Source organism: Syngnathus acus, chromosome 6, assembly GCF_901709675.1.
Source record: "Syngnathus acus chromosome 6, fSynAcu1.2, whole genome shotgun sequence".
NCBI lineage: Eukaryota > Metazoa > Chordata > Actinopteri > Syngnathiformes > Syngnathidae > Syngnathus > Syngnathus acus.
Window position 1 is genome coordinate 14,561,175 of NC_051092.1, and position 25,441 is coordinate 14,586,615.

General features: G+C 45.7%; 4 protein-coding genes across 4 annotated transcripts; all 4 read left to right on the forward strand.

Moving 5' to 3' along the window:
• The first annotated feature begins 211 nt into the window (after positions 1 to 211).
• Positions 212 to 5,146, forward strand: ckmt1 (creatine kinase, mitochondrial 1). Its single transcript, XM_037253668.1, has 9 exons — positions 212 to 509; positions 1,882 to 2,080; positions 2,412 to 2,507; positions 2,768 to 2,989; positions 3,083 to 3,168; positions 3,604 to 3,727; positions 3,846 to 3,980; positions 4,051 to 4,176; positions 4,499 to 5,146. Exons 1-9 carry the CDS (start codon positions 364 to 366, stop codon positions 4,610 to 4,612), a joined length of 1,248 nt encoding a protein of 415 aa, XP_037109563.1. The 5' UTR covers positions 212 to 363; the 3' UTR covers positions 4,613 to 5,146.
• A 1,374-nt stretch (positions 5,147 to 6,520) lies between these two features.
• On the forward strand, positions 6,521 to 10,774 carry pdia3 (protein disulfide isomerase family A, member 3). The gene is made up of 13 exons (XM_037253634.1): positions 6,521 to 6,815; positions 7,934 to 8,012; positions 8,095 to 8,212; positions 8,331 to 8,438; positions 8,587 to 8,716; positions 8,847 to 8,963; positions 9,074 to 9,199; positions 9,261 to 9,440; positions 9,508 to 9,616; positions 9,712 to 9,840; positions 9,921 to 10,000; positions 10,084 to 10,141; positions 10,253 to 10,774. The coding sequence occupies exons 1-13, from the start codon at positions 6,682 to 6,684 to the stop codon at positions 10,361 to 10,363; spliced, it is 1,479 nt and encodes a 492-aa protein (XP_037109529.1). The 5' UTR covers positions 6,521 to 6,681; the 3' UTR covers positions 10,364 to 10,774.
• A 440-nt stretch (positions 10,775 to 11,214) lies between these two features.
• ppib (peptidylprolyl isomerase B (cyclophilin B)) lies at positions 11,215 to 13,886 on the forward strand. Its single transcript, XM_037253767.1, has 5 exons — positions 11,215 to 11,452; positions 12,785 to 12,898; positions 12,974 to 13,067; positions 13,151 to 13,335; positions 13,561 to 13,886. Exons 1-5 carry the CDS (start codon positions 11,318 to 11,320, stop codon positions 13,681 to 13,683), a joined length of 651 nt encoding a protein of 216 aa, XP_037109662.1. The 5' UTR covers positions 11,215 to 11,317; the 3' UTR covers positions 13,684 to 13,886.
• A 4,229-nt stretch (positions 13,887 to 18,115) lies between these two features.
• On the forward strand, positions 18,116 to 24,567 carry LOC119124093 (ornithine decarboxylase antizyme 2-like). Its single transcript, XM_037253772.1, is given in 6 exon segments — positions 18,116 to 18,330; positions 22,156 to 22,222; positions 22,224 to 22,307; positions 23,078 to 23,250; positions 23,449 to 23,534; positions 23,712 to 24,567. Coding segments are annotated over 6 exon segments (564 nt in total). The 5' UTR covers positions 18,116 to 18,310; the 3' UTR covers positions 23,846 to 24,567.
• Positions 24,568 to 25,441: the final 874 nt, after the last annotated feature.

A 25,441-nucleotide genomic window follows, 5' to 3' on the forward strand; every position in this document is an offset into this window, starting at 1 on the left:
TTCACAATAAAATCAGGTTAACTAATTTTCGTCTATGCAACGCGAATCGATTGATTTTAATCTGTTGTTGATTGATTGAGACAGAAATGCAACTACAAACATTGGAGTCATTTTGTAACCCGCATAATTCGAGAAAAGGCTGTCTTTTGAGCCGGTCTATCTTATTTTGAAAGCAAACATCCGGTGTTGCTCTTGTGCCTCCACTTTGAGCTTGACGGTGTCTATTTTCTTCTCCTGGACTTTGGTTCCTTCACAGGCTCCATCAGCACCAACGCTCACATCCACTTGACCTTCTCGCCCTCCTCCCCCGTCTCCGTATTCACAACTCACCTCTTATTTAGCCCTATTCCGTATTTTGGAAAGATGGCCAGCAGCTTCTCCAGGGTCCTGTCCTCCAAGCGCACCGTCGGAATCCTCTCGGTGGTCGGCGGCTCCCTGACGGCCGGATTTCTACTGCACCGGCAGCACGTCAATGCAGGAGCATCCGGGCGGAGGCTCTACCCCGCCAGGTAACTGCAGTGAACGGCCAATCCCGCGATTAATTCTATCAATTCTATAATTTAGTGTGTCTCTATGGCCCCGTTCTACTTTTCCTTCTAATTAGAAGTCTGCTCTTGGGGGCAGGATAATTAGCATTTTGACGTTTTTAGGAAGCAACATTTAATTATTTTGAGACTTAATGTGAAAATGAAATGTATATTTAAAGAATTAAAAACAGTTAATTCACTAGTTAAATCACTAGTTGCTCCAATAAAGGCTATTCTTCCCGTCATATTCAGCCGCGGGCTAACATTAGCATCCCGACATGAAAGACATTTATTCTATGTATTTTATCTCTTAAAATGTGTTTCTTGTTGAAGGAATTTTAGCATGAAATTTTCGCACTTTAAAAAAAATTTAATCTGAATATTCGACACAAAAAATAGACAAATGTTTAATTCGCCCAAACTATGTTTAATATTATTAACTCAAAAATTAAGTACGACTGAACTGTACTTAGGCTCTTGGCCAAGGCTAGCGAGCCACTCTTTCCCTTCATTCCCACTGGCCTCCTGAAATATATTGATAAACGCCTGCTTGTGTGTGTACGTGTCCCGAGGCACGTCTGCATGCATTACAAAGCTGCACACATAAGAGATTAGGCAAACATTATCTCTGAGCCAGATATAAAACCTAGCCCCGTAATTAGAACTCACATAGACGCTACCTGGAGACTAAACACGTTAGGAAATCGGGCCTTGGGCAAATATTGGACCCAATAGGCAAGGGCATAAAATATGCCTTCAATTAGCCTTTGAACGGATCGAGTTGACTTTGTGGTGGTGTAATCTTGCGTAGATAAGCCTTGGCAAGGTTGCCAGCCGCTGGGTGGACTCCATAGAAGGAAAGAACAATTTTGGTGCACATTTTCTCCTCGAATGAAAAAATAAATATAACAGGAAACATGAAGAGGACACACTTGATTTTTTCAGTAGTAAATAATGTGAAGGGTCGGATCTGGTTCCTGGCCTTGACTTAGCGGAATATTAAAGAGCGGCTGTATCAGCTCTCCTTACCGCCTCACGGTCGACACGCTGGCAGAGAGTCGTAAGCCAGTTAAGCAGCTTTAATATTTCTAGTCAATTATTATGCACATCCCTGATAACATACCAGCATCAACATTTGAAATGGTTTGCATTTATTTGAGGTGAGGCGTTTTTTAAGCGGGCTGTGATACCTGGTGAGGTATCGCGATTCATGAATGTCTTATATTTCCCGGATCCCCGCCTCCCAAAATAGCAAAGCTGTTTACTGGAGCTCAGGCTTTTATTTTATTCTAGTGGATCCTACGCTCAGACAAATTGAATATCAATGCGCGTCCGCTGTCTTTTATTTGCGCAGTGCGGAGTACCCCGATCTGCGCAAACACAACAACTGCATGGCCAGTCACCTGACGCCCGCCATCTACGCCAAGCTCTGCGATAAGGCCACGCCCAGCGGCTACACGCTGGACCAGGCCATCCAGACGGGCGTGGACAACCCCGGGCACCCCTTCATCAAGACGGTCGGCATGGTGGCCGGAGACGAGGAGTCCTACGAGGTGGCCTTTATGACCGACCGCTGCCTGACGTTTGCTGAATGTGACTAAAAATTTGTTTGCAGTGTAAATTTTAAAATCGAAAGATTAATTGCCTCAAAAACGGCCCTAGTTGCAATTTGGCATCTGGTTAAATAAGAAGCTAAATAAGATGTTTGTTTTGCAGTGTGCATTACTGCCATCTACAGGATGGGAGTGGAACTTTATTCAATTGCAATTACAGCACATTGGAACATGGTGCGACGTTAAAGCCTACAAAATGATGATAGCAGGCAAAAACACTGCACAACTTGATGAAATTAGTGATTCAATTGTGCCTGTTTGTTGTTTGCAGGTGTTTGCAGACCTGCTGGACCCCATCATAAAAGAGCGGCACAATGGCTACGATCCTAAAACCATGAAGCACCCCACCGATCTGGACTCCAGCAAGGTAGCGCTTCACGGAGACTTTGTGTTTGTTTTTAGCTATTTTTGTTATATACTAAAATGCCACAAGATGGCGCCAAAGCCTTGACCAACAGGAAAGTCGCAAATGTGGTCAAGGAAGTAGGTTGGAATGACATCGACTGCTTTGCATGTCGGGCAGGAGCTAAGTTTAGCACAGGTTGTTAGTGGAAGTGACACCGAGCCATTCAATTGTCTGTCAAAGGTGAGTTTGAAATAAGATTCAAGTGTTTTTGCGGCTTTCAGCTCCACTCGGGCCAATTTGACGAGCGCTACGTGCTGTCGTCCCGGGTGAGGACGGGCCGCAGCATCCGCGGGCTGGGCCTGCCGCCTGCCTGCACGCGGGCCGAGCGCAGGGAAGTGGAGCGCGTGGTGGTGGACGGCCTTGCCGGCCTCAAGGGCGATCTGGCCGGCCGCTACTACAGCCTGACCCAGATGACGGACAAGGAGCAGCAGCAACTCATTGACGTGAGCCAGAACCAAATTCAGATCCACAGACAATGACTAATGTGTTTTGCCTCTTGTGTGCTTAACGGCACGTGTCCCCTTTGTTTGCGTCAGGACCACTTCCTGTTTGACAAGCCGGTGTCCCCGCTGCTAACTTGTGCCGGAATGGCTCGTGACTGGCCTGACGCCCGCGGCATTTGGTAGGTTCAAAGGCATTTTCTTCAGGCATGAACTCAAACTTAGAGAAAAAACAACTTGGCTCTTCACAAAGACCAGCATAATTCATCAATGCAGTACCCAATTTTTTTGGATTAAAAAAAAAGTTTAAGCTATGCACTTTTCTTGTTGCTGAGCTGTAATGGATGAGTCCAAAGCAGCTCTTTAGAGTTTTGCCGCATCGTCATGAATAGGCCCGTGCATGGCGTCGTCACCGGGCCAGAATCAATCGGCAAAACTCGTGGCGTATCACCTTCCCCTAAATAATTCACCTGCTCTCCTTTCCCTTTCGCTTCCATTGTCTCCTTACGAACGAACCAGCCTCTTTTGTTTTCATACTTAACTCAGAAGATACAAGCAGAAGCACAAAAAAACATGAACACATTTGTGGAGAAAAAAGCGATTTTTTTGCTGTGCAGGCACAACAACGAGAAAACCTTCCTGATTTGGATCAATGAGGAGGATCACACCAGGGTCATCTCCATGGAGAAGGGAGGCAACATGAAACGAGTCTTTGAGAGGTTCTGCAAAGGCCTCAAGGAGGTTCGACTCACTCTGCCTTTGCTGGCGTGTGTGTGCGTGTGTGTGTGGGCAACATTTTTAGACCAGAGGACAGAAATAGAGGAGATGGCGGGATTTAGCAGAAAGGTTTCTCCTGCAGGTGGAGCGTCTGATCCAGGAGCGAGGCTGGGAGTTCATGTGGAACGAGAGGCTGGGCTACGTCCTCACTTGCCCCTCCAACCTGGGCACCGGACTACGGGCAGGGGTCCACGTTAAACTGCCCCTGCTGAGCAAGGCAAGTGAAAGAAGACCTCCCGTGGTGAGGGGGCGGGGCTTGTTTCATTTTTGTGCCGGGACCCTTCCAGGACCCTCGCTTCAATAAGATCCTCGACAACCTGCGTCTGCAGAAGAGAGGGACAGGCGGCGTGGACACCGCCGCCGTGGGGGGAACCTTTGACATCTCCAACCTGGACCGCCTGGGACAGTCTGAGGTAGAACTCACCCTCTTGTCGGAATTTCCGAGAAATCGAATCAAAGTTTTAAGTTGAATCATCAAAATCATCTTTCCCCATTTCAAAGAATGCAAATGTCGTTTCAGCCTCTGAAATAATACAAGAATTTTTCCAATGTTTTTATTTTATTTTTTTTAAATAAGAAAAATGACACTCTAATTTGTACTTTATGAACCATGCATACGCCGCTGCCCCAGAAAATGGTCATTTTTCAATTTTCAGCTCAATATGCCAATTTCCAGGGATCCTTTCGAGATGATTTGAACTGGTACCTCACAGATGCTCATGTTCTCGCTCACAGGTCCATTTGGTGCAGACGGTGGTGGACGGCGTCAACTACCTGGTGGAATGTGAGAAGAGACTGGAGAAACGCCAGGACATCAAGGTGCCAGCGCCCATCAAGCAGTTCAAGTAGAGTACCTTCCCCCCACTAAGCACACTTGCACCCCCCCCCCCCCCCCCCCCCCAATTCACACCTTACCTCCTTGACACAGCCCCAGCCTGTGGCCATCAATATCGACATGAGATATCGATGTCAATATTTCATTTTGTGCTCCTTCATAGCTAATACAGAATAAGCCCCTCCTCTTCTTATATAATCCAAATATTTAAATGTCCTGACACTCTGGAGCCGCACAAACGCTGAGCTAGGCTTCAGTGGGATTCATTTGAATGTAATCATTGGAAGTAAGAAAGTCCACAAGCCAAGATGGCCGCCCTCCCACTGAAACCGACCCGGTTTGGCTCTGCCCCCCCCCCCCCCCCTTGAGCATGCCACCTCCTCCTCCGTGGTGCTCATGCGACTCATCACATCACTTGAAGTGGATCGGAATGTGACTCTCAAAATGTCCAAGTTCTGTATTAAGCCGTGGAAGCAATATCATAGCAGCTCATCACTGAATGTCACACCTGTGTCTTTTATTAAACAAATCATCTATTTAGCAGGAAGGATGATGTCTCCTGACTTTGTTTTTCTTCACTTTGGGAAGCCATCAAATGAAGTAAATTTTGAAGACAATTGGATAACATCTCTTTGGAAAAATACTTCCTATTCTGACATTATCGTTTAGCATTTAGCAACTTGTGAGGCGCACAACATGTTATTGTCTGGACGTGGACAACAACGCGTACAGTGTTTTTGTGGAGACATAAAGCATTGGAGGGGCTTAACGGCAACCATGACATCAGCATCTTTCCCCTCCTCCTTGTTCCACATTATGATAAGAGGAGCCAGCAGGTTGCCATGGCAACCACTTCACTGGGGGCTCCGATGGGGGTAGGAAAGAATAGAGCACTGTATGGTGACAAAGGAGGAAAAAAAATTGGAATTACAGAACATGCTGAAGCCAACAGTGTGTGGATTTAAAAACTATTTCAAATTTGTCTTGTTTTGGCATCCGGCAAAAATATTTAAAATATTCAGTTGCATTTGAGCCTTCTGCTGGAGTTCCATGTTTACTGTAAATTAGAAGGTTGCAACTGGATTGCGCATTTCCTGTCATAAATAAGCTGGTGCAGTGAACTTTGCAATTGAGAGTGCCCTCTGCTGGCAAGTTGATGCAATTTCAGGTTAGTCACAACAGGAAATCGAGGATAGCTTTCACTGCAGCTCCTGCAGTTATAGTTTATCTCGGGACAACTACAATGATTATACATAATTGATTATATATTTTGAGGATCGATTATGGGACAATACTTTGGAAGGGGAACAGAAAAAAGAAAGCCTTCAAGAGGCGCAGTGATCAATCACATACATTTAAGACCATTCATGTTTATTAAGGGTTAAAAAGGTTGAATTTCAACTGTTTTACTGCTTCTCATGTTGGGCTTCGACGATGCTGAGCTAGAAGGGGCAAATACGTCAGCTTGTTCAGGACATATGATGATTGCATGCAACGTCGTAATATTGCGACAAGGGAACTGGGAATAGCATTTCTCAGCTCGTAAAAAAACAAATGACAATCAGATGTTCTGCGTTCATAACACACGTTCTGATGTTTTCAGAAAGTAAACCTCATGCAAATGGGTTGAAAAATGAGAAGTAAAATTTCATTGTCAATGCATTGACTTTGATGAGAAGGTTGTCCCTCCCAACATGGCCGCTATGTTGGCACATCGTATAGCGGGTTGCTAAAACGCGCTATCCGTGGTTAAAGGTCTTTCAGTGAACGCTCGTCATAATGACTTAAGGCGTGCGATGAAATCGCGCTCCGATTGGTCGCCTCTCGACGAAGAGCCGGTGTGCTGCCCTCCGATTGGCTGATAGTGGTGAGTGACACAACCACCCGACCAACGGCGGGCTGCCACAGTGTGATAAGGAGCGGCGACGAGGCCTGTTTCAGCATCTTCCCTGCCTCCTCCGTCTTTTTATTTCGAGCTGCAGCCCGGAGCGAACCATCACCCCAAGAACCTCGTCTTCTTCCCCCTTTCACGGTGTTATTTGCAATCCAGTTCGGAAGACTTGTTGAACCGGCACCGAGTGCGATGCTGAGGCTTATCTTCCTGGCCGCGCTTGCCGGGTTCTCCCGAGCCAGCGACGTGCTCGAATTCACCGACGACGACTTTGACAGCGGCATTCAGAATCTGGATCTCATCCTCGTGGAATTCTATGCGCCTTGGTGAGAATTGTAAAGACCGACCCCCACATTCACTAGAAAGAGTGAACCGTTAGTAAACTTAATGGCTACGCTAGCTTGTTTTTCGCGTTAAACGTCTAAATTGACCCAATGTGCAGCTTGCCTACAATGTTTCTAACAATGCCTGTTTTAATGCACATATTCACTTCACACTTGTGTTGCAGGGAGTTGTTTATTTTTTTATGGTTAAGGAAAAAGGCTCGTGATGAAGTGTTGGCATGCTAGCAGGCTAACAAGAGACGAAAGTCACACTGCAATAAAACCATGTACCCAAATAGAGGATTTACGTATATAATAGTTCACATAAGCGGAGCCGTATTTTTTTTTTTTATGACGTTCACGTGATTGTTTAAGGGCAGTTTCCACGTTGTTTTTGTACTTTTAAGCACCGTTTCGCATGCACTAGGAAGTTGGAGGCGTGACTGCTCGCTGTTGTAATGCTCCGATTGGACGGTGAAGTTTGGGTGGCTGCCTCTTATTGGCTCATACAAATTGCGACGTGTTTCTCAGAACCGAAACGTAAAAGGTTTTTAAAAGCGAAACAAAATGTTTTTGTTGTTTTTTCAAAGAAACGTCACACAAGAACTTAAAACCACATAGAAAAAAAAATGGTGATGTGCTGTATTCACAAGTCTTTTGAGTATTGAGAACCAAGTACATTGTGGGTCAGAGAGAGAGAGGGAAAAAAAAGGCTAAATAATGCATAAAGCGACCAACTTGTTAATTTTAAGGTGTTAAAAACAATTAAGTGTTAGGCCATAAAAATCAATGTTAAAAATAGAATGGTCAAGTATTACTGTTTAAGACCATTATTTAAAAAAAGTACTAAAAGTATGTCAAAAGAAAAACGGCAGCAAGAGCTCATCTGAAAGGACTATGAACTGAACCATAGGGTCAGACAAATGTAAAAATGACAATTTCTTGGTGTCTTGTCTGGCCTTGAGTAAGGCACCTCACCCAGTACCTTGAAATCTTGCCTTGCGTTCCTGCATGTATGTGATCTGGCTTTATAAACATTTCCAGGCAAGCAAACACTTTGTTCAGTCTTATTTACCAAGCAGAGAGCAGATTAGTTCTAATGTCTCCTCTGTCCTTTCAAGGTGTGGTCATTGCAAACGCCTCGCCCCTGAGTACGAGGCAGCGGCCACACGTCTCAAAGGCATCGTCCCTCTGGCCAAGGTACCTGACAGGACAATTGCTGATTTAACTTTTATTCAAACTCTTGTGGTCTGTTTAACACTTGATATTTTTTTCTGCCCAGGTTGACTGCACAGCTCACAGTAGTACTTGCAGCAAATTCGGAGTCAACGGCTACCCAACCCTGAAGATCTTCAGGAGCGGAGAAGTCTCGGGGCCCTATGATGGCCCCAGATCTGCAGGTGCGATTTTACAGCAACTACCAAGGCGAACTGCATTGCTCACCAACAGACTGGACTGTGAGGCTCTGAGCATTTTTTCGTATTCTTAGACTTTTTTTTTTTTTCCTGTATCTCCTAGATGGGATTGTGAGTTTCCTGAAGAAGCAGGCCGGCCCCGCCTCTGTGGAGCTCACCACTGAGGGGGATTTTGAGAAGTTCATTGCAGACAAAGACGCCAGCGTTGTTGGTGAGTCCACCCCTTAAACACCGGCAAACAGTTGGTGAGCAATTTTGCTCTCAACAGGAAAAAAAACAAACCATGACATGTTAACCAACAGTGAAAGTTGGAAGCCATCTCATTCTCTGGGTTTGCCGTTCTTCCCGCTCCCCTCCAGGCTTCTTTGCCGACAACAGTAGCCCAGCATACACGGAATTCCAGAATGCCGCCAAGGACCTGAGGGAGAACTACCGCTTCGCCCACACCAGCGTGGAGGCACTCCTCAAGAGCCAAGGCGTGGACGGAGAGTGAGTACGCGCCCACCCGCCTCCTTCACCCCACTTAACGCTCATCACACCAATGTTCAACTGTCACCACTCTTTCTTTCTGTTTCTTTCTTTCTTTCTTTCTTTCTTTCTTTCTTTCTTCATTTTTCAGAGGAGTCATCCTGTTCCGCCCGCCCCGACTCAGCAATAAATTTGAAGACGGCTCGGTCAAATTCAGCGGAGAGAAATGCACCAAAAACACAATCAAAACATTTATCAAGGACAGCGTGTATGTACTTTGTCAGAAATGACTTTTTTTTTTTTTTTTTTCCGCAAGCACAAATGTTGGACTTCACCCTAAAACTGCTAAGCGCTCACAACGTGATGTCCTTCATTCAGCTTTGGCATCTGCCCGCACATGACTGACGACAACAAAGATCAGCTGAGGGGGAAAGACCTGCTGGTGGCCTACTATGATGTGGATTATGACAAAAATCCAAAAGGCTCCAACTACTGGAGGAACAGGTACAGTAATCCCCTTTTCCAAGGTTGACCGTCACGGTGAGCCTCCTTGGTGTGTCCGCAGGGTGATGAAGGTGGCCAAGAGCTTTTTGGACCAGGGCAAGGAGCTCCGTTTCGCCGTGGCCAGCAAGCAGTCGTTCAGCCACGACTTGTCGGAGTTCGGCCTGGACGCCCAAGGAGAGGTCCCCGTGGTGGCCATGCGCACTGCTGGCGGAGACAAATATGTCATGACCGAGGAGTTCACGTAAGTCAAGTTGGACCCGGCATACATCGATGAGTTGTGCTTATTTCCCGTCGGGTGTCCAAAACAGTCGCGACGGAAAAGCTCTGGAGAGCTTCCTGCGGGACTACTTTGACGGCAAACTGAAGCGCTACCTCAAGTCTGAGCCCATCCCGGAGAACAACGACGGACCCGTCAAGGTGAGCCTGTTACGAAAGCTGACAGCCCCCCTCCCCCACTCCTCCCGGTCGATATGAGCGCCGCTTTCACATGCTCACCAATTGTGCGTTTTTAGATTTTGGTGGCCGAGAACTTTGACGCCATCGCGAACGACGACAGCAAAGACGCGCTTATCGAGTTCTACGCTCCGTGGTGCGGTCACTGCAAGAGCCTGGAGCCCAAATACACGGAGCTGGCAGAGAAGGTTGTCACACGCAACAACTCTACTCAAACCCGGTTACAGTTGACACGTGATTCTAAAGCGCCGCCTGGTGTCTCATTCAGCTCGCCAACGATCCCAACCTGGTCATCGCCAAGATGGACGCCACAGCCAATGACGTGCCGTCACCTTATGAAGTCAGCGGGTGAGTCCAGGGCAAAATTCCAGAACGTGAATAAAAAGCGCAAAACGACTTTGTAGCATGACCTAAAACTTTTGTGATCTTAGATTCCCAACAATCTACTTTGCGCCAGCTGGTAGTAAGATGCAACCAAAGAAATACGAGGTGCGTATTGCAGACGGCACCAAATTTGATCAGGATGGAAATGTTCAAGTCGCTCACTGAAAAGAAATGTGGCAATCGGGCGAGTGCTAATGATGTGTTGTGGCGTTGCAGGGAGGCCGTGAGGTGAGCGACTTTATCGCCTTCCTGAAGAGGGAAGCGTCCAACCCAGTGATCGTGCAGGAGGAGCCCGAAAAGAAGAGGATATACGAAGGCGACCTATAAGCATAAAAGAAAAAAAATCCCAAAGTGGGAACACGACATCCTCGCTGCAAGTTAGAGATTTTTTTTTTTTTTATTGTTTAGGGGAATCGACAGGAGAGGCGTAAATTATATTCCACTGTCTTAGTGAACTACAAAATGCTCTGAAGCCAAGTTGGCGGGGTCCCCTACCCATACTGTGGAAGAAGTGGGGCTGTTTCTTTGGAATAAAGAGGGGACCACTTTTTCAAATTTTAGGATTTTTTTGTTTCAAGTCCTGCAGCTTGAGCTGCGCGGCATCCGACATCACTCTTGTTTTTGTTTTATTTGTTGTCACGGGGTGGGGGGGGGGCGTTAATTGTGAATGCCTTCTTTTTGGTTGTCTGTTTTTGTACATTTGGAAGGATTGTGAAATAAAAAGGCCCCCACAAAATCAAAAGAACTTTGTCAAAGCGCCACTACCGAAGCACGTTTTTCCGGAAGATTGCTACCGAATCAACGCCAAGTGAATATTTACAATTATGCTATCTAGTGCATAAATTAACAGCTTTTTTTTTTTTTAGATTAGGTTAGTGCCACCAAGGTTTCTCTTTATTCTAGACATGTACCAAAAATTTTAAATCTCAACTGTGATTTGTAAATGTTAACAAAAGAGAAATATAATTTTTTTTTTAAAATATCCTATTAAATATAATCAGTTTGAAGTAATAAAATAGAAATAGAAAATATAACTGCTTTGGACGCGTGAAACCCTTTAAAACGCAGCTCACGCGTCTGCATCCAATTGGCTGAAGAATTAACCAATCAGAGCGCTGCGCGTCGCTTCTTCATCACGCGCAGCTGCACTTGGGGAAAAGTGAGTGGCCTCCCCGACGCAGTCCCCACCCCGGATATTGTACCCCTTTCCCCGGCCTGCACTCTCAGAATATAAAGCTACCAGGGTTGCGCTTCACTGTCTGGCCACTCTGTTTTTCGTTGATGCTTAGACTCTTCGAGAGAAGGATGAAGTTCATCTTAGCTGCCACGATCATCGTGGGCTCGGTGTTTTTTCTCGCCTTTCCCAGTGGCTCGTCGGCGGACGAGAAGAAGAAGGGCCCCAAAGTAACCGCTAAAGTGAGTTCGCTCCATCGCGACAAAGAACGACTGAAATGAAAGGAGTGGTGGAATGCTACATCGGAGCTAATGCTAATGGAGCTAATGCTAACGACTTGCGAAGCCACGTCATTCCCAAACCAACTCGCTCGCCTCCGGCGAACATCACAATCTGATGTTTGCCATGCTCGGGTTCCATTTGAAAATTTTAGAACACGCGCCTGATTGATAAACCGCGTGTATTATTGAACTTATAGTCTAATTCCTTTACAGTACATTGATTTTTGTAACGGAGGTTATTTTTTCCATTGTGTCAATTTTAGGATTTTTGGCTAGCCAGTGCTAGCGATGTAGCAGACGCACGCGCACACACCTACACACACGCCTTTGTTTTAATCTGAAACATTTAAAACCCATCTCCTATCCCATGATCAGAATAGAAAACAATTCCAACCAGTTCTTTGAGGGGACACTCGGCCATAGGTGTGATGCTGCGAGTTTATTAGAATATAAAACTTAACAGAATGCAGAACTTTTACGTTAAAAAAGTTGGCATTTTTACAATTTATTTACTGCCAGCCGTTAAAGCCATTTGACTGATCTTTAAAACCTCACCAAAACTTTGTGACAATTTAAGCACTGCTCCATCCATCCATCCTCCGCTTATCCGGAGGACATTGCACCATACAAAAATATTTTTTTCCCCCCCAAGCTACATCTGTTCTTAGTCATCAGTTAGTTGATTTCACCAGTGGTTTCTGATCAAAAAATGAGCTAAAAGAAACATGTCTGGCAAAACAATATTTTTGCTTTTTGTCACCTTGATAAGCACAAAAGCAAGTACTGGAAGGCGCGGTGGAAATGCCCAGTCAGACATCGCACGTCTACAAAATTCAGTCCATTGCCCTGGCAGGAAAATGACAGTGCGCCGTTTTTATGTGGACCACAGATTATTTTGTGTCACCAAATTGTCAGGGGCGAGGCTGCTTCATGTGAGTGCAACACGCCCCCCAAACATGCTAGACTAGACTGGCACGTTTTTACGCCCAGGACCCAAGTCTGTGTGTTCTGTTGAAGCGAGGTCACCATTTAATTTTATCTCCCAAAGTCCGCGAGCTTGTCACACATATTAAATGCTACGGAAGGGCCAATGAAATTTAGCAATGATTATGAACCTTCGAGGTATTGTCTCGAACACACACCCAGCCGGCGTCTTGGCAGGCATATGTGTAGTCCCTTTGCTCTTCGGGACCGCCACTGTAACTTTGAGCCCGGAATGTTGTAAGACAACGTGGTGCTAGCCTTAAAGAATCTTTTGTGTGATTGCTTATATAATAATATTTTGAATTTCAGGTGTACTTTGATATGCAAATCGGAGAGGAGGATGCCGGAAGGATCGTCATCGGTGTGTTCGGCAAGACAGTCCCCAAGACGGTTGACAACTTTGTGGCCTTGGCAACAGGAGAGGTAAAAAGCTGCCGTACCATGAAATCATCAGAGGGGAGACTGATTTGTTTTGTTATTTTATCAACCGTTTTGCAGAAAGGCTTCGGCTACAAGGGCAGCAAATTCCATCGCGTCATTTTGAGTTTCATGATCCAGGGAGGAGACTTTACCAAGGGAGACGGAACGGGAGGTAAGACGCCGGCCGGCCTTGCCCTAACGGTGGCTGCGGTGGCGCACGCTAGTCATCCACGCGTGTTGTCTTCTTGTGCCAAGGCAAGAGCATTTACGGCGACCGCTTCGCTGACGAGAACTTCAAGCTGAAGCATCACGGCCCCGGCTGGCTCAGCATGGCCAACGCAGGCAAGGACACCAACGGTTCGCAGTTCTTCATCACCACCGTCAAGACCACCTGGCTCGACGGCAAACACGTCGTCTTCGGAAAAGTGCTGGAGGGAATGGTGAGCTTTTCTTCTTACTCAGTTCTTTTTTTTTTTTAGTCATTTCCCGCCATCGACGGCTAAAGACGTCAAATATCCATTTTAATTGGGCTGCCAGTGAACCCATGATGGCAGAATGTCACATGACTTTGTAAAAATCTTCCTCAGTTATCTGAGACTCGATGAATGAAAAAATGTTCTGAGCAATTTGATGTGAAACGTTTATTCATTGTTGTTGTCATTTAGGATGTTGTGAAAAAGATCGAGAACACAAAGACGGACAGTCGCGACAAGCCCCTGAAAGACGTGGTCATCAAAGATTGCGGCGTCATCAAAGTGGACGAGCCCTACGCCATCGGCAAGGAGTAAGAGGAACCGTCAGGGGATTTGATCGCGTGGTGGAGGAGACGGACGCTTGTTGGGCCCTCGAAGGACCGCCACTGCCAGAGGCCCGGCCACACCATCAAGCATTCCAAGGTGCACTGGTGAATCTTTTTTTTTCCCCCTTTGAATTTTGTTGGGGGAAAAGAAGGAAATCCTTCAAATAAAGCTTCGAGGTTTTGTTAATTAAATTTTTGTGAATTTTCTTGTGTAATTTTCTCTGACCACCTGGGGGGAGTCATTGTCCTACGAATAGCTTTGCAATGTCCGGTTTCCGATGCAGCCACCAGGAGGCAGTATTTAGGCATAATTATTGCAACCTGCTAGTTTGCAGCTTGCAGAATGCTGTAAATTCTGAGCAATTCTGCCCGGCAACAGCATCTGTTACACACACACACATGCTCGCCGCATTAGCATTCTAAGCTCTCCTGTCTTCATATAAACATTTTTATTGTGACAGTTTGGGCAACTTATTAGTCCCAATCAAAGCATCCAGTAGTGGAAACAAATCTATCAAGTGTTTGCCTCAGTTTCCTGTCTTTGTCTCATTTTCCGTCTGCCTATATAACAGTCGCATGCATGTATTCTTTATCCTCTGTGACAAATCTTGCTGCAGCTTAATGATGAGCCGTGACCATCTCATTTGTTCTCATGAAAATCAGAAAATCTTTTGTAAATCGCAACTAAAGTCGCTGCCGTTGGCCTAAATTCTTCTGATGGCTTTTGCAGCCATTGTGCCAGGAAGTGCGCTACGGTGTTTTGGCCAAATCCAGTCAGGCATCCAATGACTCACCGGGACGGGGAAAAAATATGGAAAGAATTCCCGGGAATCTCTCAAAGCCTCGCTTGTTTAGACTGCGGCGATAGGGAGGATTGTGCGCTGAAACAGTGTTGTTGTTCACCTAGCGGCCCGCGCTGCGCGGGCCGGACATATCTGACATAGTTTTGCGCGCGAGCCTTTGTCACGTAGATTAAAGGGAACATTGCAGAGAATCACGGCAAACAAGCACCGCCGACGCATCCCGGCACGACGCACCGCTTGCCGACTCAACCTGTCATTTACGCTTAGCCACGCAAATTCTTTTGGAACATTCTGTCCTTACAAATGACATGGTTGTTCACCTGTGCTGTCGTCGCTCAAGCAGCTTTATGCACTTGTCGAAAGGCGTTTCTAGAGTCACGTCCACAAAGATAAGCTAAGACAATCAGTTGCAGGAAAACGACCTGACAAGAGAATAGAAATGTACAATGCTCAGGGCGTAGCAGCGTGGGAAAGGTCAGCGTGGGAACCGGGCCTTGTTGTTTTGTCAATGACTTTGGGAAAGCGCGCTTTGACTCCAAAGGCCTCGGCGGCCGCGCCGCTTCGTCATTGTTCTCACGCTTCCTCTCGGCCTCCTTCGCCGGGCACTCGCTCACTTCTTTCCCTGGAAGGAGCCTCGGGGCGGTTCCCACGATCTGCCGGCCTTCCTTAGCATTAGCGACGGCTAATTTCGGTTTGCTCCCGCTGGGCCGGGCCATTGTCTTGCGTGGGAACCGGCGAAGCTTTTCTCACACGCTCGTTCGGACTTTGAGGTCACAAATTTCCACGATAAGGCGGGAAATGTCGTCTGCTTCCGCTCTCAAATGTACTTTTACGCCAAACGACCCAGTTTTTTTGGCTGAAGGCTTCATGCCAAGTCCTTGTGTGTTGTACAGAGATCATGTTGTGGTATGTAAAATAATTTCAAACCCTTTGTCACCATTGTGACCTTTGACCTTGCCCAGCTTCCGCACTGTATTCAGTGGCCACACGCCAGCAGTAATGGCTTGTGCTTGAATAATTGATGAACATGACTTGCCTTTTTTTTTTTTATTCCTTCCTATTCTCATCAATAAATCACCCACTGTAGTCCCTCAGTGGATTCCTTTGAAGCACACAACATGGAGGACGCCTTTCGTCTCACCATTGGGCAGACTTACATCATCCCCCCGTGTCCTTCACGTGTTTGTGCCAGGAGAACATTTCTCCTTATTCATCTGCCAGATGGAGTTTGTTACTGCAAGACAGCCACAACATTTTTTAATCCTTATACCGTAATTTTCGGACTATAAGTCGCACCGGAGTATAAGTCGCACCAGCCATAAAATGCCCAAAAAAGTGAAAAAAACCCATATATATGTATATAAGTCGCTCCTGAGTATAAGTCGCCCCCCCACCCAAACTATGAAAAAAACCCGCGACTTATAGTCCGAAAATTACGGTAATCTTTTTTTAACATTAATCTGTGCTGCACATTTGTGTCAATGTGAAAAAACACCACTCAAGCATGCTGATGAGCGATTGAATATTTCCTGCTAACAAAACAAACTACATGTTGGGATTTGAAAACAACTACATAGCTTTGCCTCAGATCAAATCCACTTAGCTTAATGCTAACAAATTATGCAAAATGACACGAATGGGCTAATGAATGTCGCTGGTGTCAGTCACTTCAAATATTTGTGAAAGTCGGCTTTTTTTGTACCTGTGTGTTGCACTGCCCCCCGGTGGCCGAATTATGCATACCAGAACGATCACATAATCATCAAACCGTTTAATTCTTCACGTTCTACTTATGTTAAGTACAGAGTGTGAGTACTTGTGTCACCTTTGACTTTTCTGGACGGTTGAGCGAACCCCTGTTTGAATTGGAACTCTTACGTAAGGCAAAAGTGCTAAAGGGCGAGACCGTTTTGGAAAGAGCAGCTCCGTTGCCACTCCCGCAGACAAAATGTGCTAGACGCTAACAGATTAGCTGCTCATCTGCCTCCGGCAAGTGACTTCGTATCTCGTCTTTCTTGTCGTCGTTTGAGAGCGACACCGCTGACCCGGTACTTGGAAACAAAAGAACCGATAGCGAGAACATCACGGGAGGGTGACGTGACCTCACGGAGAAGCGCTATTTATTTTCTGGGACACTCGTGTGATCAACAATCTGTTTTGTTTCAGAATGCAAAGCTCAAATGTCCATGTGCATATTGTGTACCGCGTACACAATTGAGTAAACAAAGTTCACGTTACGTCCTGTGTTTGCGTCTTTGGGCCTTTGTCATTCACGCTTGGAGCTAATGTGTCTCGCTTACAAAATAGATATAGAATAGGAAAATTCTACTTGAATATTTGTATTGTATTCTGACCCCTTTAGGTTAACAATTGAAGCATCTGATGGCGCCCCTGCAGCTGATCCATCACCGACAATATTGCAGCAACTCCAAATTGATTGTTGACAGATTTCCAGTGGGCCTCTCTGTTTATTTTGATCCCTCGTGCTTTGAGCTTGTGACGAGAAAACAATCATCCAGTGTCATGTTAATGACCAAAATCCAGCACAAATGAGGTTACTGGGCCAACATTTCCTGACATTATTAGAGACCTTGGCCTCACTCGGTGTTGCCAATCTTTATGCTGAGGGGGTACTATAAACCAGTAATAAAATAGAAACTAAACTACTAAATGGGGGAGGGGCTCTGTAATATTGCTGAGTAACTGTGAAATGCGCCCCCCCCACCCTGCTCCGCCACGCTTGTCGTCTTCGTCAGGCAAGCAGCTAACGTGCCATGATCAAGTAGCCCGGCCCGCTATCTTATTACTGATCGGGTAATCTGCTTGGCACAAGCACTCTTTTCCATTCCACCTTACATAACGCCGCTGCTATGTTCACTTGTTTGGGCCCCTGGACAATTTCAAAGAGGATGTCTCGAGCTGAAAAGGGATTCTGTTCTCGTTTTGAGGATGTGTATCGTCCCATGAAGGCATAACATTTCAAAATAGAAAACCAGACGATGCTCTAACTCTGCTTTAATTCAAAGCTGCAGATGTTGCTAAATAAAACTAGTCGAAGGTTTGTAGACGCAACACCTTTATCAGATGGTAAACTAATCCCGAAGCGCAAAGATTTAGGGTGGAAAAAAGCTGCGGAGATGTAGGTCAGTCCCTCGGGCAAAGTGAACTCACAGCAAGAAGAAAAATACTCTATAGTATGTTATGAATGCAAGTACGTATTAGGCCAAAAAGAAGCTAAGGGAGGACATGCAGGTGGTTGGTGAGACAGAAGAAGATAGAAGACAGTGAGATGGAAACGATTAATTATGAATAATCCCATAAGAATGAGAAATTTTTTTTTTTTATCAGAATGGACGATTTTATCAACAGAATCTGTTCATTAATGAAGAAAGAAAATGCACTAAAGTTTGCCTACAGCCGCCCTCGTGAGTAACCCTTCATTTTAATTGACGTAACATACGAATAAATAAAGAATATTTTCATAAAATGTAAAAACAACTTTTTAATAGTGTTGTTTGAAGTTTTCAGCCTTTTGTTTATGAGATGGCGTGATGAGGCTTGGGAGGGGGCGGAGTCACCCACAATGCACCGCGGCGTCTCCTTTATATAAATAGCGCAAGCGCTTTCCTAGCAGTTTGTTGGCCGTAGCTGATTTCCTTTCCACCTTGATCGAAACAAAACCGAAGCACCCGGATAAAACTCGTTGGAGTTCGTCGAACGCAGAGTTTTTATGCCTAACCTTTTTGCTCCCCATAAAACTTTTTTATTCTTTCAAAAAAACAAAGACCGTAAAAAGCTGTCGTCGAGGCTGTCATGTTGAACGCAGACGAAAGGTAGGAAGTGACTCGTGCTAATAATAATGTCACTTTGACCGCATTCCGAGGCAAAGCTTTTCTCCGGTGATGGGAAGGCGACCCCGCGCCTCCTAGAAAAAAACAACTTAAAAACAAACCTAGACTGACGACATGCTTGCTGTGTAATGTTTGGAAACATGTCGCGACTTCCTCTTCATGTTGAGTACCTGGAATGTTCCATCGTGTCTCCGTGAAGCCCTTTTCCCTTCACGCAAACGAACTTTTGTTTTTAATGCACGACACTCTTTTATTCTTTAATCATATGATTTAATACAGTGAGGACCTTTGGCCTTGACAAACATGGAGAATATGTCACCCAAATTGCAATTCCAATGTAGTGTAATGCAAATCAACAGAACTGGCGAATGGTCTGTTGTGTAAATATACTTTTCCATGTTGGATTAAGTTGCATAGTTTTCGTACTGGAAAAAAAATTGTGGCCGAAAAAAAATACTTCACAAAGGCCATGAATAGGGAAAAGCTTGCTCCTCCAAATCTGTTGTATCGCCATCATGATACTGTAAAGTTTGAGTGATTCCAAATGAATGGTGCAGTATTGAAATGAGATGGGATCAAAGTCAAGTAAAAATTATCAAAAGACAAAACTCTTCATAATTCAAAACAAAAAGTTTTATAATTCGTTGCCTGCCTTTGCTATTTGTCAGCATCAAGCTCGCAGACTTTAATTGGTTTTGTGGTTTGGTGAAATGCTTCAGTTTGTTTTATATTCACTTTTATGATTGCGGCTGGTCGGCATTTCTTCCCTCAAGCACAATGGTGCAAATTGTAATTGTCTTCTTCGGCTTGGCTTTGAAATGTTGACTGCCAGTTGTAATTAGATGCAAACGTTGTCATTGATCGAATGCTGCTGTGGTTGCATCGTGGTGTTCTGCTTAAGCGACTCAAGGCAAATATTTTTTGGAAATGCCAGGTGGGCAAAACTGTTTTGGTTTTTCGCTTGACCCTCAATGGTCCGGATGTATAAGCGTAGTCACGGACTCCACGCCGAAGCGTCTTATGTGCGGCGGCGCTCAGAATTTCCGTCCGCCGAGCCCAAAGCATCCGAGCGTGCCGGCTTTGGCTTGAGGCCTCGCTTGGGCTTGGGGCGAGCTTGAATGCGTCACACTAGATGTGAAGTGCTTCTGGGCCAGATGCCAATGTCCTAACTCGGCCTATCCATGTAGAGGTTAACGCTTTGGCTGCCAGCCATTTTCAAAGCGGCTTGATACGATTGCGGAGCGCTTTGGAATCATTGGATCCGGTTCGATATGGTGGAATTCCGAATCCATTATGGTACGGCTGAGTTTGAAGAAGGATGATGTAATGACGTTCTTGTGAACTTGTCAGTGCTCCAGTCTCTCGCTCCAATAAAGCATCATTTGAGTCTCCATCAATTTCAAAGTGAAGCGTTTATGATTCGATTCTGTACATCTTTTGAATCCAAACTGATTTTCTGATTCCAATCAGTTGTTGTCTCTCGAGACACACAGAGTAGTTTACTGAGTCTTTTTCCGTTCATTTTGAGAAGGCTTTTGATGGCAAAATGATTTTTTTTTTGCAATGGCCTGTTTGTTGTCAAACAAACTCACCTTATGGTTCTTCAAAGACATTCTTGTAAAGTTTCAAGCGCGACTCACGTGTTGTGTTCTCGGTCCATGTGCTGGTTTTTGTTTTGTAATGCGTTGGCTGGCCGCCGCGGTGCTTTCAGACACGCCCTGCCATGTCGCGCACACGCTTTTGTTTTTACTGTCTTGCTTGATGTGTGGAGTCTAGTAGTTTCAGATTAGACTGAAAGCAAAAACAATGTCGGCGGATGACTTTGAGGTGGGTGGGGCCAAGCCTTGTTTTGACTTGATTCACTTTGCGTCAATGTGTAGAAGAAATTAGGCCGCCATAGAAAAAGCCGCACGGGCTGCTGGTCGAAAGTCAATGTTTTGTTGTTTTGGGCTACTTTTGGTTATTTGACTAGCGTTCAGGGTTCAGGATGGTGGGCACTCGCAACGCGATCAAGCTTTTTCTTATCTGCGCTTCTAATACAGCCAAACTTGCTTAAGTCAAACATTGACAAGTTGGCGTTGGAGAAGCTGCCATGGAAATAGCTCACAAAAAGCCAGATGTGCTCAGAAATGCACAAGAAAAAAATAATCAAGCTATTTGACACTTGGCTTGTGCGCAAGATGATTTTTCAACTTGTTGCTCCAATTTTCTTCAAATGCAGATTTGCCGAAATGCAATTGAGTCGAAAGGCGGCATCCTCGCCTTCGACGGCGCAGCGGCCGACTTCCACTCGCCTCCCCACTCTCCCATTGTGCCGTTGGAAGGCTTTCCGCTCTTCTCCAGCCAGGGATGTTTTGTTCCCCGCGTGTCTCTTGGCCGTCCTCCAAACACCTCAACGTTCATCCCTTCCCTTGTTTTCCTTTCAAACCAATCTTCCGATTCTGTCCAAGCGGCGGCAGGAAGGGCAACGCTTCCCAACATCTCTGAATGTCTTCGTCACCAGCGTTGCTTGACCTTCTTCAAAACATAACCTAGATTCTGTTTTTAGGTTGACCTGGGCGACTATTTTGTTCGGGGAGGGGGGTCCGGTTGAAATGTCACAGTGTCACCTTTCACAACAAGCTGGTGCGTCCATTGGGTTCTGGCAGCGCAATGGAGAAAAAAAAAAAGACAAGGAGCTCTCGGTGGCAGCTGAGTCTTAATCGTTTCCTCCATCTGTGTCCTGCCCGTCTGTCTCTCCTCCCGTGATTCTTATCGTGACTTGCGATGGCAAGCGCTGGTCCGGCGCTTCTCACGTTTTTTTTCTTTTTTTTTTTTACACCGAGTCGGGCCAGAATGGGAGCTGCGCTGGTCTTCATGGGCAGAAAAACAAATATGCCGCACGTGACGTCTATGTCAACATTTGCTAGCAAACAAAGTTTGGTTGGATGGCTTCGCAATTGGGTCGCCGGCTCCCCTGCCTGACCCGCTTGGACACGAACGAGTCTGTCTCATGTCACCTAAGGCCGCGGCAAGTCAAGAGGAGCGCTGGCAGAAACCCCCGGCGGGCTATTTGCAGCGGCGTCTTGTCATGCCACCCAATGTGCTGGTTGGGAAGCTCCGCCTCTAATCACTGATGTCGTCTGCATAGCGATATGTATTCAACTGACCAGACCCAAATTTCAAGTTGAGCCCAAAATTTGTTGTAGTTTCTGTCTGGATTTGTGCTGATGTCAAAGCACGGCTTTTTGGCTCTTTCGCAATTTTCTTTCGCAGCGCGTTGCCACCCAGCATCCCGTTCATTGTCAGGGGGCGGAACTACTCGCCATTTTTTGGGGGAATGCGCTTTTTTGTTACTATCCAAGGTTGAGCTTGATTTTTATTTCTTCATTCATATATTTATTTAATTTTTAATTTTATTTTTAATTTAATTTGATTTTTTAACAAAATGAAGTGAACTGAATTGATTTACTTACTTGTGGAAACGTGGCACACAGTTGCAAGTGTCAAAGATGTTTGAATGGGACGCTTGCACAAAGACCGAATGGGCTGTCTCGTCACACATTCGCCCTGGAGTCAAAATAATAGCTTTGACATTTTCGTTTCATTATTGTTTCTTTTTCATCTCCTTGTCCGCTTGCTGCCACACTTTTTGCATACACTGGGAGAACAAATAAAAGGTTGAGGAGAAAGAAAGTCAGATATCGTATCAAATGGATAGATTCTTTTCAATTCAGGAAACCGCCGCCCATCCACTCGTAAAGGAAAAAGTAAACAAGCATACGTGTTCCCTCAAACGCAACTCACTGGCGCGTTCTTTCTGTGCAGTTCGTGGTTATTGGGCTTGCGGCTTCCAGGCTCCGTTCCTCCTCCCCCAGGGCCTCAGTGGTGCTCCTGATGCCCCTCACCCACAGCTGAAGATCCCGGGTGGGCGAGGGACTTTCAGGGATCACGCTCTTGACGACGTGCTTCTACATAAGGTGAGCGAGAGTCAAACAACATTTCATACGCTTTTTTTTTTTTTTTTTTTTACACCTTGTAATGAAATGTAGAAATATAAAAACCCTTTTTGTATACATGTGAGGGCAGTTGTTTTTTTTGTTTTTTTTTTAAGTTTGTGTCCTTCAAATTTTGTCTCACTGGACACCAAAATGAGTTTTCTTAAGAAGAAGCCACACATGCGTTCACAAAATGACACGGTGACTTTTCTCCAATTAAAAATTGTACAAGTAAAACAATTGGACTTTCTGTAGAATTTTTTTTTGAGGGTTGAGGACATCGTAATGTTCTCTTATCTTCATCTGCACACAATTTTGTGCTTGACTTGAATCATTCAAGCTAAATTTCATCAATTTCAGGCATAATCAAACACAAGCTGCTGTGTTATTAGCACGCGTGTGTCGTAGGCCGCACATGTGACTCCGCCCGCTGGGGGAACCAGCCATAACCAACTAATTGTCCTTCACGTGGAGCTTATTGGCTTCATCACCGTCATCTTGAAAGACACACACACACACACACACAAAAAAAGGCATCATCTGAATGCAGTTTTGCAATCAGCTGTGAATATTTTTCCACTAACTCAACACGCCCAGTGACTGTTAATTGTTGCTGTGCCCATATGAACTCTGTTGCTAACCAAAACAGCAACAGTTCGCAATCACCTAGCCCAGCAGCTAGCACTTTAGTCGCCTAGCGAGCGACTCTGCCGCGAGCCTCGTCTGACGGAAGGCGCTGCTTACGCCCGCAGGATGACAAGTTGACGGTGACTCAGGCAGCGAAGGTGAACGGGAACCCCTCGCCGCTGCGCTTCCGCTACCAGCTGAGCGAGCGCCGCTCGGCCTCTTGGGATACGGTGCTGTCAGAAGGTAGCCTCTTCCTGGAGATTCCTGCCGGGCCGCTGGCCGAGGGGAGCAAAGAAGGGTGAGGCAGGCGCTTGCTGTCAAAAGTTTGTGAGCACATGCACATCCGCCACGGGCAATCGGACGTCGGCTGCGCCACCGCAATATTATGTAAAGCGCTCGCAGCTCTTATGTAAAAGGAGAAGACTGCGTCATCGGCGTTGCTCACCCCCTCCCCTCACCCCTCGTCCGCCATCCACTGATGGATTTGTGTTTTCAGGCTCACCGCTTTGCTGGAGTTTGCAGAGGAGAAGCTGAAGGTGAACTCTGTCTTCCTGTGGTTCTGCAAAGGGCGAGAGGATCGACGTAAGATTTATTTTTTGATTCTGTGCACCGTAACAAGCTCGTTACAATTGTTGGCTCGGCCACCAATTGGACACTTGCCAGCAAAAAAATGAATAAATAAAAATAAGACATTACAACCCCAAAAAATAATCACTGATAAATTTCCATGAAACTCAAGGTGTTGTTTTTCACTGCCAGTGTCCATTGTCAAGACGTTCCACTACATGGGCTTCGAGATGGTGAAGCCGGGGAACCCCTCGGTTCCGGCCCGCCCCGACTTGGCCTTCATGCTTTACTCTCTGGACGTCGCTAGCAGCTCGGACGAGGAGTGAGCCCACCTTGACAGCCCCTCCCCACCTGCCATTTCCTAATACCTTAAGGATCAAGGCTCTTTTTTTTTTCCCCCTGTAAGACTGCGAATCAATTCGCTTGAAAGCAAGTTGTCACATGCCAGCTTTTACCTGACCCCCCCCTTCCTGCTTCCTTTTTCTTGACACCATCAATGACAGAGCGTTGAGTAAGAAACAACTTTTTGAAGATTTGTTAACACCCCCCCCATCGCATCGCGTTGTTTTCAAAGTAACTTTGGGACAACTTTGTGACGGCCACGTTGGGACAAAACATCATGTCGCCCTCCGCTTCATCGACAGGGATGTGAGTTTCAACCAACCTTTTATTTATTTTTTTCTTTACAAGTACTTAAAAGAATTCCGTAAGGCGTCAGTCATTCTGGTTCATTTGAATTTGTTGGCCAGTTCGATTTATCAACGTCAAGGGTCAGGGGTCAATATCCGAGAAGTCATCAGATGGTCGACATCAATAAAGGATCGTGTGAGCCAATGAAACTGTTACAATGTCGGGTTTGGCTATTGTCACGCCACTTTTTTGACTCCACTAAGTCATTGGCCAGTCTTAATTTATCCACATTTAAAATTTCTATATATTTTTTGTTGACATCGGCGAGGCGCTCGCAGAAAACATTTGTCGGTCTACTTGCAAGTAAGACCTGGTTACATCTTTGTGGCCCCATCTGTCTTCCCGACCCGTTTGTGCCTCATGAACGGACTTCACCTTTTAAGTCTTATGGAGTTAAGTTAAAAAGTTAAAGTCCCAATGATTGTCACACACACATCTGGGTGTGGTGAAATTTGTCCTCTGCATTTAACCCATCCCCATGTGATTTTAATCCATCCCCTGGGGGAGAGGGGAGCAGTGAGCAGCAGCGGTGCCGCGCTCGGGAATCATTTGGTGATCTAACCCCCAATTCCAACCCTTAATGCTGAGTGCCAAGCAGGGAGGCAATGGGTCCCATTTTTATAGTCTTTGGTATGACCCGGCCGGGGTTTGAACCCACAACCTTCCAGTCTCAGGGCGGACACTCTACCACTAGGCCACTGAGCTGGTTGGAGGAACATGTACCTGATTTTCAGCCCCAACGTTGGTTCCGCGTGCAAAACAGAACAAATAAAGCACTTCGGGGTGTTACCATCATATGCAATCAGCTGTAACGTCGCAGATGCGTACGTATGTAATATTTTTTTGATGTAGCACTTTGAACTCGATGCCAAAGACACTTTGATCTTGGCTTGGGGGTCGGGGGGGGGGGGGGCAACTTTTGTTTCAAAACATCTTCCCGGTCTAATCAATATTATGCAGTTTCTTTCCAAAGTTCTATTTTCTATGTGTATATATTTCTTAAGATTGGCATAGTTGAGGTATTTATTGTTTTGTTTCCCGGTGACAGTTTGCTTCCATTGTTGGACAGTCCACACTGTGGATAAGCTTGTCACTTGTGGTGGGGAAAATAATTGTAAAAAAAACAAATAAAAAGGTTTTAAAAATGTTTTGCCGTGTCTGCTGTTATCACAGAGAAGAAGAAAAAAAAAAAAGAGCAAAATTACCGGGAAAAAGTAGTGATTTGCTCCATT